Consider the following 15,091-nt stretch of genomic DNA (forward strand, 5'->3'; position numbering starts at 1 on the left):
CTAGCATACCTAACCATCTTGACTAATAGCCACTGATGGACCTATTCTTCCATATTTCAGAGTGGTAACTGTGTTAGTCTGTATCAGTAAGAACAACCAGGAGTCCTTGTGGCCCTTTAGAGACTAACAAATGTATTTGGACATAAGTTTTTGTGGGCTAGAACCTACTTCATTGGATGCATGAAGTGAAAAATACAGGAGCAGGTATAAATACATGAAAGGATGGGGGTGCTTCACCAAGTGTGAGGTCAGTTGAACGAGATAAATCAATTAACAGCAGGATACCAAGGGAGGAAAAATAACTTTTGAAGTGGTAAGAGAGTTGCCCATTACTTCCATTGCTACCACGTTTTCACTATGTACAGTTGGTTCTTCACTAGCTGCAGTAAGGATGGATGGTTTACTTCCCTGCTTCCACTCCTGCCTTTTTCCTTTCTTTCTGCCGTGCCCCCCCCCCCCGTTGGCTCCCTTTCCCTGCAGCTTTTATACGCTAATTAGGTGACAGCTGTCTCTGCTTCCCCAATTAGGGCCAGGTTATTCCCCTAAATGGGAGCTGGTGTGAGAGGGCTGAATAGGCAACCCTTTGCCAAGCACCCTATCACACACCTCCCCTACTTCTCCAAACACTAGATTTGCACCTCTGCATCCTCTCCTTCCTCTACTACAGGGGAGTCCTTTACTCTCTTTTGGGTCAATCCCAGGGTTTGTCGTGTGGGATTCCTTCATCCCCCAACCACAGAAACTACATTGTGTGTGGAGTGGATGGCCCCACAGCTCCACCACAGCCCACAGGGCCTTGCACCATTCACAGCCTCCTGGGTGTTCCCTTGTTTACTCCCCCCATCTTCCTTTCTGTCAGGGGTTCAGGGTTGGTCCCAGCCCTCTTCCCAGAGGCTCAGGGCTTCTGGTCCCCCAAGCCCATCCAATGAGGCTGGGTCTCTTCCTCTGGGGTGTCTGCTAATAAAGGCCTCCGCCGGGCCTTGCTCTCCGGTCGAGGATCGTAGGGTGGAGATCTCGCCCATAACTTCCTTCTTAAGCTCTGTTGGCTAGGGGTTTTCTTCTCAGGGGTCTCTACCCTGTTTCTCGGAGATTCTCCCTTGGCCCACATTCCCTCCTGGGAAGGGGTCTCAGTCTGTACCCATTACCACCATATAAGGTAGTCTCTTTACTGCCCCTACCCGTTGCCACTTAAACCAGCCCCAAACCTCATGGGGCACTTGGACCATAAGGTTTTGCCTCCTATTCCTGTGGACGCATTCTATATCCATCTTAACACCCAAAATCCACCAGTGCGGCCTCACCAGCTTCCGTTTTACCAGATAGCAGACCGAGGCAGAGTCCACCAGGGCTCATTGGGGTTTCCTCCCCACCATTACTGGAATAGTGGACAGCTTCCACTCCTGCCCTCCAGCATTTGCCCAATGACAAAAAACTTTGCCCATCCACAATCCATGGGCAGGCAGTCCCCCTTTTTGTGTCCCGGTCATTCGCACTGCCAGCAGACAACTGGTCGGGACCCCATGGGAGACCCTAGCGTGTCCTCCCATTTGTTCTCTGGGCCTTTCCTGGGCAGAGGTTCTCTGGACCTTCTCCCAGTCTCCACTTCCTTGCTCGGCAGTCCCTCCTTCCTGGGGAAGTCTACCTCTGCATACTCCTCCGTAAGCTTTACAGCCGCCTCGACCATATTTGATTGGTGCCTCTGCACCCACACCTTTATTTTCTCTGGGAGGCCCTGTAAAAACTGATCTAGGACGAGTGCCTCTATAGTCTCCCTCACTGTCTGTGCATCCAGCCTCAGCCAGTGGGTAGCCCAGTTCATTAACTTTTGGGTGAATGCCTGGGGCCACACACCTCATTCACCTCGCCAACTAGAACTTCTGGTAATACTTCCCCACGGTCAGCCCCACCCGATCCAGGATGGCTGCCTTTACCACTTCATAATTCCTGGTCTGCTCTTCACTTAGGGCCAAGTAGGCTGCTTGGGATTTGCCAGCTAGGTAGGGAGCCAGTCACAGGGCTCAGGTTGCCCTGTCATATACAGCCCCTGCAGCTACCCACTCAAAGCTGCCTAGGAAGGCACCAGGGTCATCCGTCTGGCCCATTTTACATAGTCCTAAACCCAGCATCCGAATGCCATCCCCTCCTGTGGGACTCACCACTTTCTGCAGGAGCTGCTGCTGGATCCCAGCCTGCTCCCAAATGAAGTCCTGCAGGCTTTTCTGCTGTTCTTGCTGCTAGGTGAGCAAGGCCTAACTCTCCAGCTGGTGGGCTTGCTGAAAACTCTGCATTGACTTCTGAACCTCCTCCTGCTGTTTGACCAGCCATTGCAGGGTCTCCTCCATCTCCAGGCTGCCAAAAACTTGCTCTAGTACGGGATCCTGGACAGGCCTCTACATGTATCAGAGTCCCCCTTGGCTTCTGCCTCTGCTAGGTCCACAAAGACACTCTGAGACCCTGAGGTTAGTAACCACTGGTGCAGTTTATTCACAGGCTTGTTCTCATCATTTTTTCAGTAAAAACAGTTGGCCCTTCACCATCTGCGGGAGGGAGGGAGGGAGGGAGAGAAGAGCTACTTCCCTGCTTCCACTCCCTGCCTTTTCTCTTTCTTACATCCCCTGAGGCTTTTATACAGCCCCAGGCTAATTAGGTGAAATCTGTCTCTGCTCCCCCAATTAGGGCCAGGTTATATCTTGCCAGCTCTGATTTATTCCCCTAAATGGGAACTGGTGTTACAGGGCTGAATCAGCAACCCTTTGCCCGGCACCCTGTCATACTGCTGCCTATTAATTTCATTAAGTGATGCCTATTATGTGTGTTATGTGCAGGTGTAAACAACAGTTATTCATTTTCTCCACACCAATCATAATTTTATAGACGTCTATCATATTGCTCCTCAGCCATCTCCTTTCCAAGCTTTTTAGTCTCTCCTTTTATAGGAACTATTGCATATCCCTAATCATTTTTCTTGCCATTCTCTACTTTTTCAATTCTAATATTTTTTTTTTTAGATGTGACAACCAGAACTGCACATAGTATTGAAGGCATGGGCGTACCAGATTTATTTAGCGCCATTATGATATTTACTGTCATTTTCTATCCTTTTCCTAATGCTTCCTAACATTGCTAGCATTTTTGACTGCTGCTGCACATTGAGTGGATGTTTTCAGAGAACTATCCACAATGACTCTAGGATCACTTTCTTGAGCGTTAACAGCTAATAAGACCAAATCATCATGATGTGTAGTTGGCATTATGTTTTCCAATGTGCATTACTTTGCACTTATCAATATTGAAATTCATCTGCCATTTTCTTGCCCACTCATCCAGCTTTGTGAGATTCCTGTCACTCTTTGTAGTCAGCTTTGGGCTTAACTATATTGAGTAATTTTGTATCATCTGCCAACTTAGCCACTGCTTATCCCTTTTCCCAGATCATTTATGCATATGTTCAACAGCACAGATCCCCATACAGATCCTTGGGGGACCTTGCTATTTACCAATCTCCACTATGAAAACTGACCATTATTTCTACCCTTTGTTTCCTATCTTTTAATCCGTGAGAGGGCCTTCCCTCATTCCATGACTGCTTACTTTGCTTAAGAGCCTTTGGTGAGGGACCCCATCAAAGGCTTTCTGAAAATCGAAGTGCACTATATCCACTAGATCACCCTAGTCCACATGCTTGTTGACCTCCTCAAAGGATTCTAATAGCTAGGTGAAGCACAATTTCCCTTCAAAAAAAAAGCCATGTTGACTCTTCTCCAACAAATCGTGTTCATCTAGGCATCTGATAATTCTATTTTTGACTATAGTTTCAATCCATTTGCCTGCTACTGAAATTAGGTTTACCAGCCTGTAATTTCCCAGATTGCCTCTGGAGCCTTTTCTAAAAAATTGGCTTCATATTAGTTATCCACCAGTCATCTGGTACAGAGGCTGATTTAAGTGATAGGTTACATACTATAGACAGAAGTTCTGCAAATTTCATATACGAGTTCTTTTAGAACTCTTAGATGTATACTATCTGGTCCTGGTGATTTATTACTGTTAAATGTATCAGTTTGTTCCAAAACCTTCTGTATTGAGACCTCAGTGTGGAACAGTTCCTCATATTTGTTACCAAAAAAGAATGGCTCGGGTGTGGAAATCTCCCTCTCATCCTCTGCAGCAAAAACCAATGCAAAGAATTCATTTCGCTTCTCTGCAATGGCTTGGCCTTCCTTAAGTGCTTCTTCAGCACCTGAACCATCCAGTGGCCCCACTGATTTTTTGGCAGACTTCCTGCTTTTGATGTACTACAAAAATTATTGCTGTTCATTTCTGTCTTTTACTAGTTGCTCTTCAAATTCTTTTTTGGGCCTGCTTAATTATACTTTTACACTTGGCTTGGCAAAATGAATGCTCCTTTCTATTTTCCTTAGTAGTATTTGGCTTCCAATTTTTAAAGGATTTATTTTTTTGTCTCTAAAAATCTCTTTTACTGTGTTGTTTAGCCAGGGCAGCATTTTTTGGTCTTTTTTATTATTATTATTTGGGGTATACATATAGTTTTATGCTCTAGCGTGATGTTTTTAAAAATTTCCATGCAGCTTGCAGGCATTTCACTTTTGTGACTGTTCCTTTTTTTGCTTAATTAGCTTCCTCATATTTGTATTGTTTCCCTTTTTGAAGTTCAATGCTACTGTGGTGAGTTTCTTTGGTATATTCCCCCCCCCCCCCCCGCAAGGATGTTAACTTTAATTACATTATGATTGCTATTACTGAGAGGTTCAGCTAGATTCACCTCTTGAACCAGATCCTGTGCATCACTTAGGACTAAATTAAGAATTGCCTCTCCTCTTGTGGGTTCTAGAACTATCTACTCCAAGAAGCAGTCTTTAATAATGTCTATACATTTTATCTCTGCATTCCGTCATGAAGTGACATGTTCCTATTCGATATGGGGATAGCTGAAATCCCCTATTGTTATCGCTTTTTCTGCCTTTGTTGCTTATCTAATCTCCATAAGCATTTAACAGTCATCTCCCTGGTCAAGTACTCAATAATATATTCCTACTGCTATACTATTATTATTCAAGCATGGAATTTCTATCCATAGAGATTCTATGGTACTGTTTGTTTGTTTTTACCATATATGACTATGCCTTCTTTCACAGTGTCACTCCCACATGGTTGTGATCTATTCAGTTCCGATTGATTATCATTGTTCCACCAAATTTCCGTTATGCTTATTATATCTATATGCTCATTTAATACCAGCCACTCAAGTTTACCCATCTTAGTTTTTAGACTTTTAGCATTTGTATACAAATACTTACAGAATTTGTCAATATTTAGTTGTCTGCCTTCATGTGATATAATTGAATAGGACTCTTTTTTGACTGTTTCTTCAGTTCCTACCCGTACTTTATCAACTTCTAGCCTCTCCTTTTTACTAGGATATAGAGTATCACTTTTAAAAAAATCCTCCCCTGAAGGATGTGACTGTCCAAAGCATGTGCTCCTCTGCATCTGCTTTCCCCCAGCCCTTAGTTTAAAAAGTCCTCTATGATATTTTTAATTTTACCTCTCAGCAATCCAATTCTGTTTTGTTTTTGGTGGAGCCCATCCTTAGTGTATAGGCTCTTCCTTTCCCAAAAGTTTCCCCAGTTCCTAATAAACCTAAATCCCTCCTCCATCATGTCATTCATGTATTGATACTCTGCAGTTCTGCCTGCCTTTTAGAGAATGCCACCGTGGAGGTCCTGGACTTGAACCTCTTACCTAGCAAGCTAAATTAGCCTACAGGACCTCTCTCCTACCTTTCCCTGTGTCATTGGTACCTACATGTATCATGACCACCAGCTCCTCCTCAGCACTACCCATTAGTCTGTCCACCTGTCTTAAGAGGTCTGTAACATTCGTATCCAGAAGGCAATTCACCATGTGGTTTTCCCAGTCATCACAAACCCAACTATCTATATTTCTAATAATCAAATCCTACATTAATATTACCTGTCTCTTCCTAACAACAGGGGTCCCCTCACCTAGAAATGTATTCTCTGTACAAGAGGACAGCATGAAGTCATCTGGAAATAGGGTCCCAACTATAGGTTCATTTCTTTTTGCTGTAGGTTGATCTCCTTCTCCAAGACTTTTATCCTCCTCAACAACACAGAGGAGGATTATGTGTTTCACATGTAGGCCCAGGTCCACAAAGAGTCTTAGGAACATTTACTCCAGATGTAGTCACTGAAGATCCAGGCTTAGGCACCTAAGACCCAGTTTTGGCTCCACTGAAATTTGAGATTCAGAAGGCTTTCTAAACTCACTCGACACCTAAGGGTAAATGTTACCCCTTCATCTAAGTTCCTGCTTCTGGGCATGTACATTGATGCCTCCATTTACATCTCCCACTTAAGCTGCAGAGCCATCCATGACCTGGGGGAAAATAAGCATTCAGCTGCCTACGTCATGTGAAGGGGCCAGATTGTGATATGCACCCTCAGAGGCTGCCTAGCAGATCAGATCCCATTCAAAATCTGGTAGCAGCAGAACAGAAGGAGGTTGTGGGGCCAACCTTATAACTTTTAGCCCAGCGGTTAGAGCATATGGGAGACCCACATTCAATTCATAAATGTGTGTACAGTGTATATTTAATACACATAGACACAAATTTTAGCACATAGCCGGAGTAACAGGCCAGGAGCTGAGATGATACCCTGAGGAGAAGGGGAGCAAAATCCTCCTACCACAGATTCCGGAGATTCCGTCATCTCAGTGGTGGAAGAATCCTACAAAGGACACTTATGCAATAAGTGATTCCTTATGTGGGCAGCAATGCTGGATCCAATTCACTACTCTTCCTGCACAGTTTCATTGGGAGAAGGGAAGATATCCTGAATTCCTCAACTTCATTCCAACCATCAGAACCATATTGGAAAAGGAAACTGGACTTGACCCTTAATCTGAGGAAAACATCCATAATATTTCCTTGTTTCACCTAATAAATTTACCAGCTATAAACAGGATGGGAATCTGAATTGTTTATGAAAAAAATGTTGAGACAATTTTTAAAGCTCCAGTTTTATTATAGAATCTGAAATGTTCAATGTTCAAATAGTTTATCCAAGAAACAATTTTAAAAGTTATTACAGGTACTTTTTCATCTTCAGATTCTCTATTAACCAATACTACAGTGACAACAGAAGGTAACAGTAAATAATCCAAATGCCTTTTCTACTCTCTTTTATATTTTTGACAGGACTATTATGTGGTTATTTTGTGTCCTACTGAGATGGATGCTCAAGTGAGAAGAGTGTTGCAAATTCCAATGTGGTCTCAAAGAGTTATCTATCTGCAAGGCTCAGTACTGAAAGATCAGGACCTGTTGAGAGCTAAGTAGGCAAAAACTAATATATTTATTTTTCATTTATTTGTTTCAACTCATACTTCTTAAATAAGGTTTACAAACAACATGACCCAGATTAGAAAAGAAGTTTGTGCATTTTAGAAGGGTAACAAGAGTAAATCTTTGGCATAATTCAGCTTTGTTCCTAATTTTTTTTTAAAGCCACTTGTAATCTAACTCTACTTTATTGGACCAATCTTTTTGTCACTTGTCTCTTCTGTCTTCATTTTAAAAGTAGCATTAAAACAATTCAGAAATAAATCAAATAATTGCTTTTCATGGCAAAATGACTCACCAGTTGATGCACCAACTTGTGGCTGGGTGTTCTCTCTCCATAAGCCTTGCCAACCAGCTGTCCAGGTCCACTAGCTGTCCCTTTCATCTTGGGCTTGACCTTCTGGCCAGGACACATTTAGTCTCACTCATTTTGGGATAAACCAGAGTTTAACTCAGTAGTTCCTTTCCCTTGCATCAGTGGCCCAGGTCCAGGCCCAATAACATTTCTAGCTCCTTGCCTCTGGGATCAGTGATGCTTAGGGGAATTCAGTCCTTCTCCCTACTTAGAGTTCTAGCCCAGGGACACTGAAGCATGTGGTTAAGTTCTGTATTATCAGAACTCTTGCTTCTTCCCTGGACTACTTCCTCAGTCAGCCCACCGTCTCCTCAAGGGACTTGCATTATTAGCAGAGATCTACTGTGGAATCAAGCCCCTGGTCCCAGTTCCCAACATGACAAAGGAAAAAAAAAGCTAAACTAATAGAAATGAAGAGCCACACGATCCCTCAAGGGTCCTTTAGCCATCTGTATTACTGCCCCGTCTTGACAGGAAACTTAAAGGAGTGTGGCCCTTGACTGGGCTCCTGTTTGAGAGCTAAAAATGAAAAGTCTGTCCATCTTCCTGGGATGGAGCCCTCTGGTCTACGCTTCTCCTTTAAGCCTCCTCCTCAAGCCTGGTGTGGCAAGGCAGGGCTGTCTGAGCCTATAGCTGCTTTTTAACCCCTTTATGTCTTGTGTGGTGTTTTTATACCCCATCATACAACACTGGATACTGGCAAGCTGATAAGTGGTTTCAGAATTCGCATGAGTGATGATAAGATTCAGTGGTGATTATCTGGACCAACTGAAGTAAAAAGAAAGGAAGCAAAAGCAAATATTCCCCTTCACATGCTGTACTCATTCTCATTGTTAACCTCATTCAACTGTAAGCAACTCATTTTACCTAGTTGTGACAGAGTGTTGGGCAACAGCAGCTGTACCAGCACTCTGATCACTTTATCACCAGTTAGTTGCATAGGAGTAAATCTGACTATGATAATTGTGCGTAACTGATAGATTGGGGATGATCTGGAGAGAGCTACAAGGCTAATTAATCCATTAGCTCAGAAAGTAGAAAAGGCGTAGGAAAGAAATGACACGGAGGAGAGATGGCAAGAGAAGTCCCAAGAGCGACTTTTGAGGGAGAGATCTCCTTCCTCTCCTGTCCTTGGTCTAAGAAGCTGCTGTTATATATAAAGTTCTGCACAATGCTGTCAAGTGCCAGGGGAACATTGTAAATAAACCACATGTGGTGTTTACAAGCAGAGAGTCTCCAAGTAGTCTGTATGTGCAGAGGAAGATAGGAAGTGGAAGGCGTGCCCTTTTACATGAGTCTGCTATGCCTCCGTGCCCTCCTCCAACACCTTCCTTACAACAAGCTTCTATAGCAAGACCTATGCAGCTATTCTTCCCATCCAGGAAGTGTTAACTGACCCCCCCACACACACACGAATCAAACAAAACATCAAGACTCATAGTATAGATGAGTGTCTATTGAGTATTCATTGCATCCCATCTCCATTTCTTCCTATTTATGGAATGTTCATGCTTTGTTATTAAACCTAACCCATGTAAGCATTTGCAAACTGGTTGATAATACCACCCTAGAAACAAATTACCTCTTTTTTTTTTATTTTAAGTTGAAACTTGATCTGAATTTAATAGACGATTATAGTCCAGACATCACATTTCTTCGGAGTCTTAAGAGGAATGTCTTCTCAAATTTCTATCTCTGATAAAGAGCTAATATTGGATGTTCAAAAGAAGAAAAATAAAAGGTCTGTTCAGAGAGGAGATTGTGCTCCCTTCCTCCCCAAAAAAAGATGATATAAAAAAGTTGCCCTTTTTTCTTTCCCACTGATCTTGAGAAAAGATTCTCTAGTGGGATTTAGTTAGCATTTGTTCTACATCTTAAGAGGTGAAAAAGAATCAAAATGCTGTTCTCTGAGCATAATCATATGCATTTAGCCTAGAATAACCTTAATAACCTGAAGCTAGTCAACTGTAGAATTGTACTTTTTTCTGCGGAACATGTAACTGAATGTACCTAAAGATTTTTTTTTAACATGTCCTGAGGGAAACAGCATGGTGGGAATTTAATAGAACATTTAGTATGAAATATAACCCAGTAACTAAGAGGTTGCTATATTTCAGTTCTTTTTATGAAAAACAAGGTACTGAAAAAGAACAGATGCTTCGTAAATTTCTCTAGTAAATAAAATATTAGGTAGTTGTTTATTTCCTATTATAAAAATAAAATCTGGTTGTCTCATTATCAAAATTTATATACATAATACACAAAAACTATGTTAAAAGAAATTAAGGTTAGAAAGTCAAGAACTCAAATGTAAGGGAATGCTAAAATTAAGTTTGCCTTTTCAACCATAATCCAGTCTCCTCCTGCATATGCAAGATGATACAGTCTTTAATTACATGATTACATACCATTATTTCCCTGGGACGCCTGTTTTATTCAGTGTACAGAATGGACAGTGGTAAATTATGAGCAATTATCCCATATTCTGTTGTCTGAATGGTCCCATGTCTTATCTATTGAAAATTCAAACCCTGCTCTCAAGACAGAATTATTTATTTCCTCATGGGCTTTTTTGTGGTATTCATCACTATATTATGTAAGTGCTTCACAAACATTAATCTAGCTTCACAAAAACCCATGTTTTGTGAGGCGCTGGTAGTATCTCAATTGTACAAGTGGGGAGCTGAGGAAGAGAGAGATTAAGGTCAAAAGTAGTCACTAATTTTGGGTGCCCAATTTGAGTTGCCTAGATTCTGATTTTTCAGAATTCTTAGAATTATATAGAATTTTAAATATTCAAGCATGGCACCCATTGCAGTTGCAGTTATGAGTGCTCAGAACTTCTGCAAATTAGCCCCCAGGATCTCAAATTAGGCACCCAGAAAATTAAGAACACAGTGTGACCACCTTCCAAGATTTTTATTAAAATGACTTGCACAGAATCATATGGGAACTCTATGACACAGGCAGGTATCAAATCAAATTCTGCAGGACAGTATTCAACTGTCTTAACCACGAGACCTTTTTTAATTTTCTTCAATCACTTCCCTCATTCAGTACACAACTTCCAACTTCATCAACAAAGCAGGGATTCTATAGACAGCCTCCTTCACTACACAACCCTGATTCATCCCCAGAGCAAGTCTATCCTGTTCAATGAGGAAGGTAGGGGTCCTCTGGAAAAATAGTATATGATTATGTACTTTTACTGTACCATAATGCATAGGCGCAGGAGGATGAATTAAGGTTGCATAGGCAGAGATCTGGCCTCCCTTCAAAACACTCATAATATTAAAAAACAGCATTGCATGCTCTGCCACCATGTTACTCGCATGGACAAAAACACCCCGGTATACCATGCTCTCAGACTGTCCATCAGTGCACAAAGGTGTACACCACCTAACTTTACCTGTGGTGCCCATGAAACTGCCCCATAAATTCATGGATTCACAGGAGTAAGCCAGATATGGAAACTTCACTACATGATGCCTTGTGCGACACCATCAACTGTGGTCGTTCTGGTTGGCACAATAGGCTATGTTTGAAGCCATTTTAATTCTGTCATCTCCTAACTTTTAAGTGCTTGAGTTTTCAACTTTAATAAAATGTTTTAGTAACACTGGTGTGTGTGTTTGTGTGTGTGTGTGTAATATCATAGGTTTTTTTAAAAAGGCCAACTGAGAATTCAGAAATTTCATCCTGTGCCATCATAGTAACACACACAGTTCATCAGCAGACTTGGAACCTTTAGATCCACCACACAGTCCTCTGCTATTTAAGCTAATGGAGTAACTGATAGCAATAATAAGTTGTCATCCTCTAAATAGAGCAGCTCTAGAGAGGGAAAGATACACACTTTGCCAGTGGGTATCACAAATATTTGCTGACAGCAGAGACCTGGTGAGACTTAGTAATCTTACAGGATCTGGAAGGGAATGCACTGGAAGTGGGCACCCAGCATGGAAAATTTCAGCCTAGTGGCTAATGTTTTGCAAAGTTGTAAGCAACTGAAAATGAGGTTTTGTAATGGAAAGTATGAGACAAAAATAATAATACACAATGCCACCAGTCCTGCCTATAATTCTAAAAATCTCTGTATTCAGCATGGAAATTCAAATGTGAATGGCCTATGAAATCTTGTAGTTATGTACCTTAGAAGTGAAACATCTTGAATACTACAGAAACCCTGCTCACACACCTTCACTCAATAGTCTTCACTGCTCTTCAGTTACACATCTGCCTTTTTTAAATTAAAAAACATTCACTGAAATGTGATTTTAGTCACAACAATGTTTGAGGAATTGCTGCATTTATAAAGTGCAAGTACTTTGATTCATGCAAGCATTGCTTTTCATTATTATCCTGTCTGCAAACTTTTATTGACCCACATTTACCCAGGAAACAGACCAGTTAGTTTAACTTCTGTGCCAGGGAAAATAATGGAGCAAGTCATCTGCAAATACTTGGAAGGTGGTAAGGTGATAGGGAATAGCCAGCATGGATTTGTAAAGAACAAATTGTGTCAAACCAATCTGATAGCTTTCTTTGATAGAATAACGAGTCTTGGGAGAAGCGGTGGATGCGGTATACCTAGACTTTAGTAAGGCATTTGATACAGTCTTGCATGATATTCTTATCGATAAACTAGGCAAATACAATTTAGATGGGGCTACTATAAGGTGGGTGCATAACTGGCTGGATAACCGTATTCAGAGAGTAGTTATTAATGGTTCCCAATCCTGTTGAAAGTATAACAAGTGGGGTTCCACAGGGGTTATTTTGGGACCATCTCTGTTCAATATCTTCATCAAACGACTTAGATATTTGGATAGAAAGTACGCTTATTAAGTTTGCAGATGGTACCAAACAGTGTATGCTTGTTGCAAAAAAGCAACGTGTTTTGGGATGCATGTAAAAGGTGTGTTGTGAGCAAGACACAAGAAGTCATTCTCGCTCTATTCTGCACTGGTTAGGCCTAAACTGGCGTATTGTGTCCAGTTCTGGCATCGCATTTCAAGAAAAATGTGGAGAAATTGGAGAGGGTCCCGAGAAGAGCAACAAGAATGATTAATGGTCTGAGCACAGACTACAAGGAAGGCTGAAAGAATTGGGTTTATTTAGTTTGGAAAGAAGAAGACTGAGAGTGGACATGATACAGTTTTCAGGTATCTAAAAGGGTTCATCAGGAGGGGTAAAAACTTGTTCACCTAGCCTCTAATTGATAGAACAAGAAGCATGGCTTGAACTGCAGCAAGGGAGATTTAGTTGGCCATTAGGAAAAAAGTTCTAGCCTGTCAGGGTAGTTAAACACTGGAATAAATTGCCTAGGGAGGTTGTGGAATCTCCATCTCTGGAGATATTTAAGAGTAGATTAGATAAATGTCTATCCGGGATGGTCTAGACAGTATTTGGTCCTGCCATGAGGGCAGGGGACTGGACTCGATGACCTCTGGAGGTCCTAGAGTCTATAAATCTATGAATATGGAGAAGAAACAATACCATGCGACTTATCATATGCCAGGAATAGCCAGTAGCAAATACTGAATTGTTTGCAAACAGCTCATAAACTGAAAATTGTTCATTCATATAATACGGTCAGACACTAGTCAGATTATTTTCATACATTTGCCAGATTATTTGTTCATAACAAATAATTCAGTCAGTTCTCCACAGGACATGATGAATATATTCACCTGGGCAGACAATCCTTTACTACAATGTGTCCAGGTTTCTATTTAAAAAAAAACCCCACAACATTTGTAGATGTCCTCTATCACATTTGATGAAATTAGCTGATTTGCAAGAGGCCAGCACAAGGACAGTACTTAAATCCCCTGGAACTCCTATTTCGAGTAGGTAAATGGGATTTGAAGAGGGCATAGGTTTTGGGCTGGCTCTAGGTTCAAGGATGAATTTTGCCCTTTAAACAGCAGTCTTTAATGGACAGCAATCCTGTGTTAATCTAATGTCAATATCTAATTGCATTTGCTATTTAACATTTCATCATCAATAAAGAGATATATAATGTGGTTATATTTTAAGATGTCCTAGAAAAAAAATAATGCCATTATGTAACTGCATTGCAATGAGAAACGGAAACATTCTAATACAATGCAATTAATTTAAAATAGTCTCACCCGCATCATTATTCTTCTGAAGATCCACTATTTACCAACCCCTTGAAATGTAACTAGTTTAAGATGCAAATTGTACTGATATTTAAATAGACAATATTTAGGAATGTTCTAGGATTTTAAATTCTGAGACTTTTGGGACCAGACCAGCAAACACTTACGTATATATTTAACTTTGTGTATGTGAGTAATGCTATTGAAAGCATCCTGTAATGTCATATTGTAAAATCCAGGAAAATGACAAGACTACTTGTGTTAGTAAAATTGAAACACGTGAATAAGTGCGTGTGGAACTGAGGCCTTGCTTTGCATTGATATAATTAACATCAGCAAGGTTTGACTGAGTAAGATTTGTAAAATGGTACACATGCCAAATTCTTCTCTATTTCACTTGGTCAAACCCATGGATATTAATGGGGATACACATGATATGAAGCAAAATTTGCCCTATAATGTAGTGTTCAAATCTGTATCTATCATATACTCTACAGTGGATTTTTTTATTAAATTTAAACAGATATATATGATCTTTTATCTTTGGCTTTAAAACAGATCTTTTTATGTACATTTAAGGGAAGTCTGATTTCAAATTGTACATCTGAAAAAATACATTTTTGTTTTAGTATGAATCATATTGATCTGAAAATCAGAAATTTCTTCAAAAAGCAGTCAGGTTCCAAATTTCTAGCCTCTCAAAACTATATAGCAGATCGAGTCATGAGACTTGCATTCAATTTCCCAGCTTTGCCATTGATTCAGTGTGTGACCATACGCAAATCACTTAATCTCTCTGTGCTTCAGATTTCCCATCTTTAAAATGGAGATATTTTTTCACTCCTCTTTAAAGTGCTTTGAGATAAGTGGAGGAAATGCACTGTAAGAGGACTAAATATTATCAGTACAATATGAACTTTTCAGACATTTTTACTGGTAGTGCATATCATTATACCTACGGTAAGAAATTGAGTTATGTACGGAAAAGTATCCTGGTGTATCTGGAGGTGTTGGTTAAAGGGACATAACAATGAAAATTCTGAATTATTGTACCCTTAGAGTGAATAGATTGGTTGCACATATCACCTGTTGTACTCATTACACCCAAGGCATTTTACCTTGAATTTAGGCCCCAAACTGCAGCTTTTGCTGAGGCACAACTGTCCTTGGTATTACTGAAAGTTGTACCACAAGACCAGAACCATAGTTACCGAGAGCGAC

At 40.8% G+C, this 15,091-nt stretch overlaps 1 protein-coding gene across 4 annotated transcripts in view; it reads left to right on the forward strand.

Moving 5' to 3' along the window:
- Positions 1 to 15,091, forward strand: part of KCNT2 (potassium sodium-activated channel subfamily T member 2) — a 289,822-nt gene that overhangs the window by 133,483 nt on the left and 141,248 nt on the right. For all 4 annotated transcript variants that reach the window (XM_075067853.1, XM_075067855.1, XM_075067854.1 and 1 more), the window contains exon 12: positions 7,244 to 7,380. In XM_075067853.1, coding sequence (XP_074923954.1) covers positions 7,244 to 7,380 — 137 coding nt within the window. The remainder of the gene's footprint in view (positions 1 to 7,243; positions 7,381 to 15,091) is intronic.

Source organism: Chelonoidis abingdonii, chromosome 7, assembly GCF_003597395.2.
Source record: "Chelonoidis abingdonii isolate Lonesome George chromosome 7, CheloAbing_2.0, whole genome shotgun sequence".
Lineage (NCBI taxonomy): Eukaryota > Metazoa > Chordata > Testudines > Testudinidae > Chelonoidis > Chelonoidis abingdonii.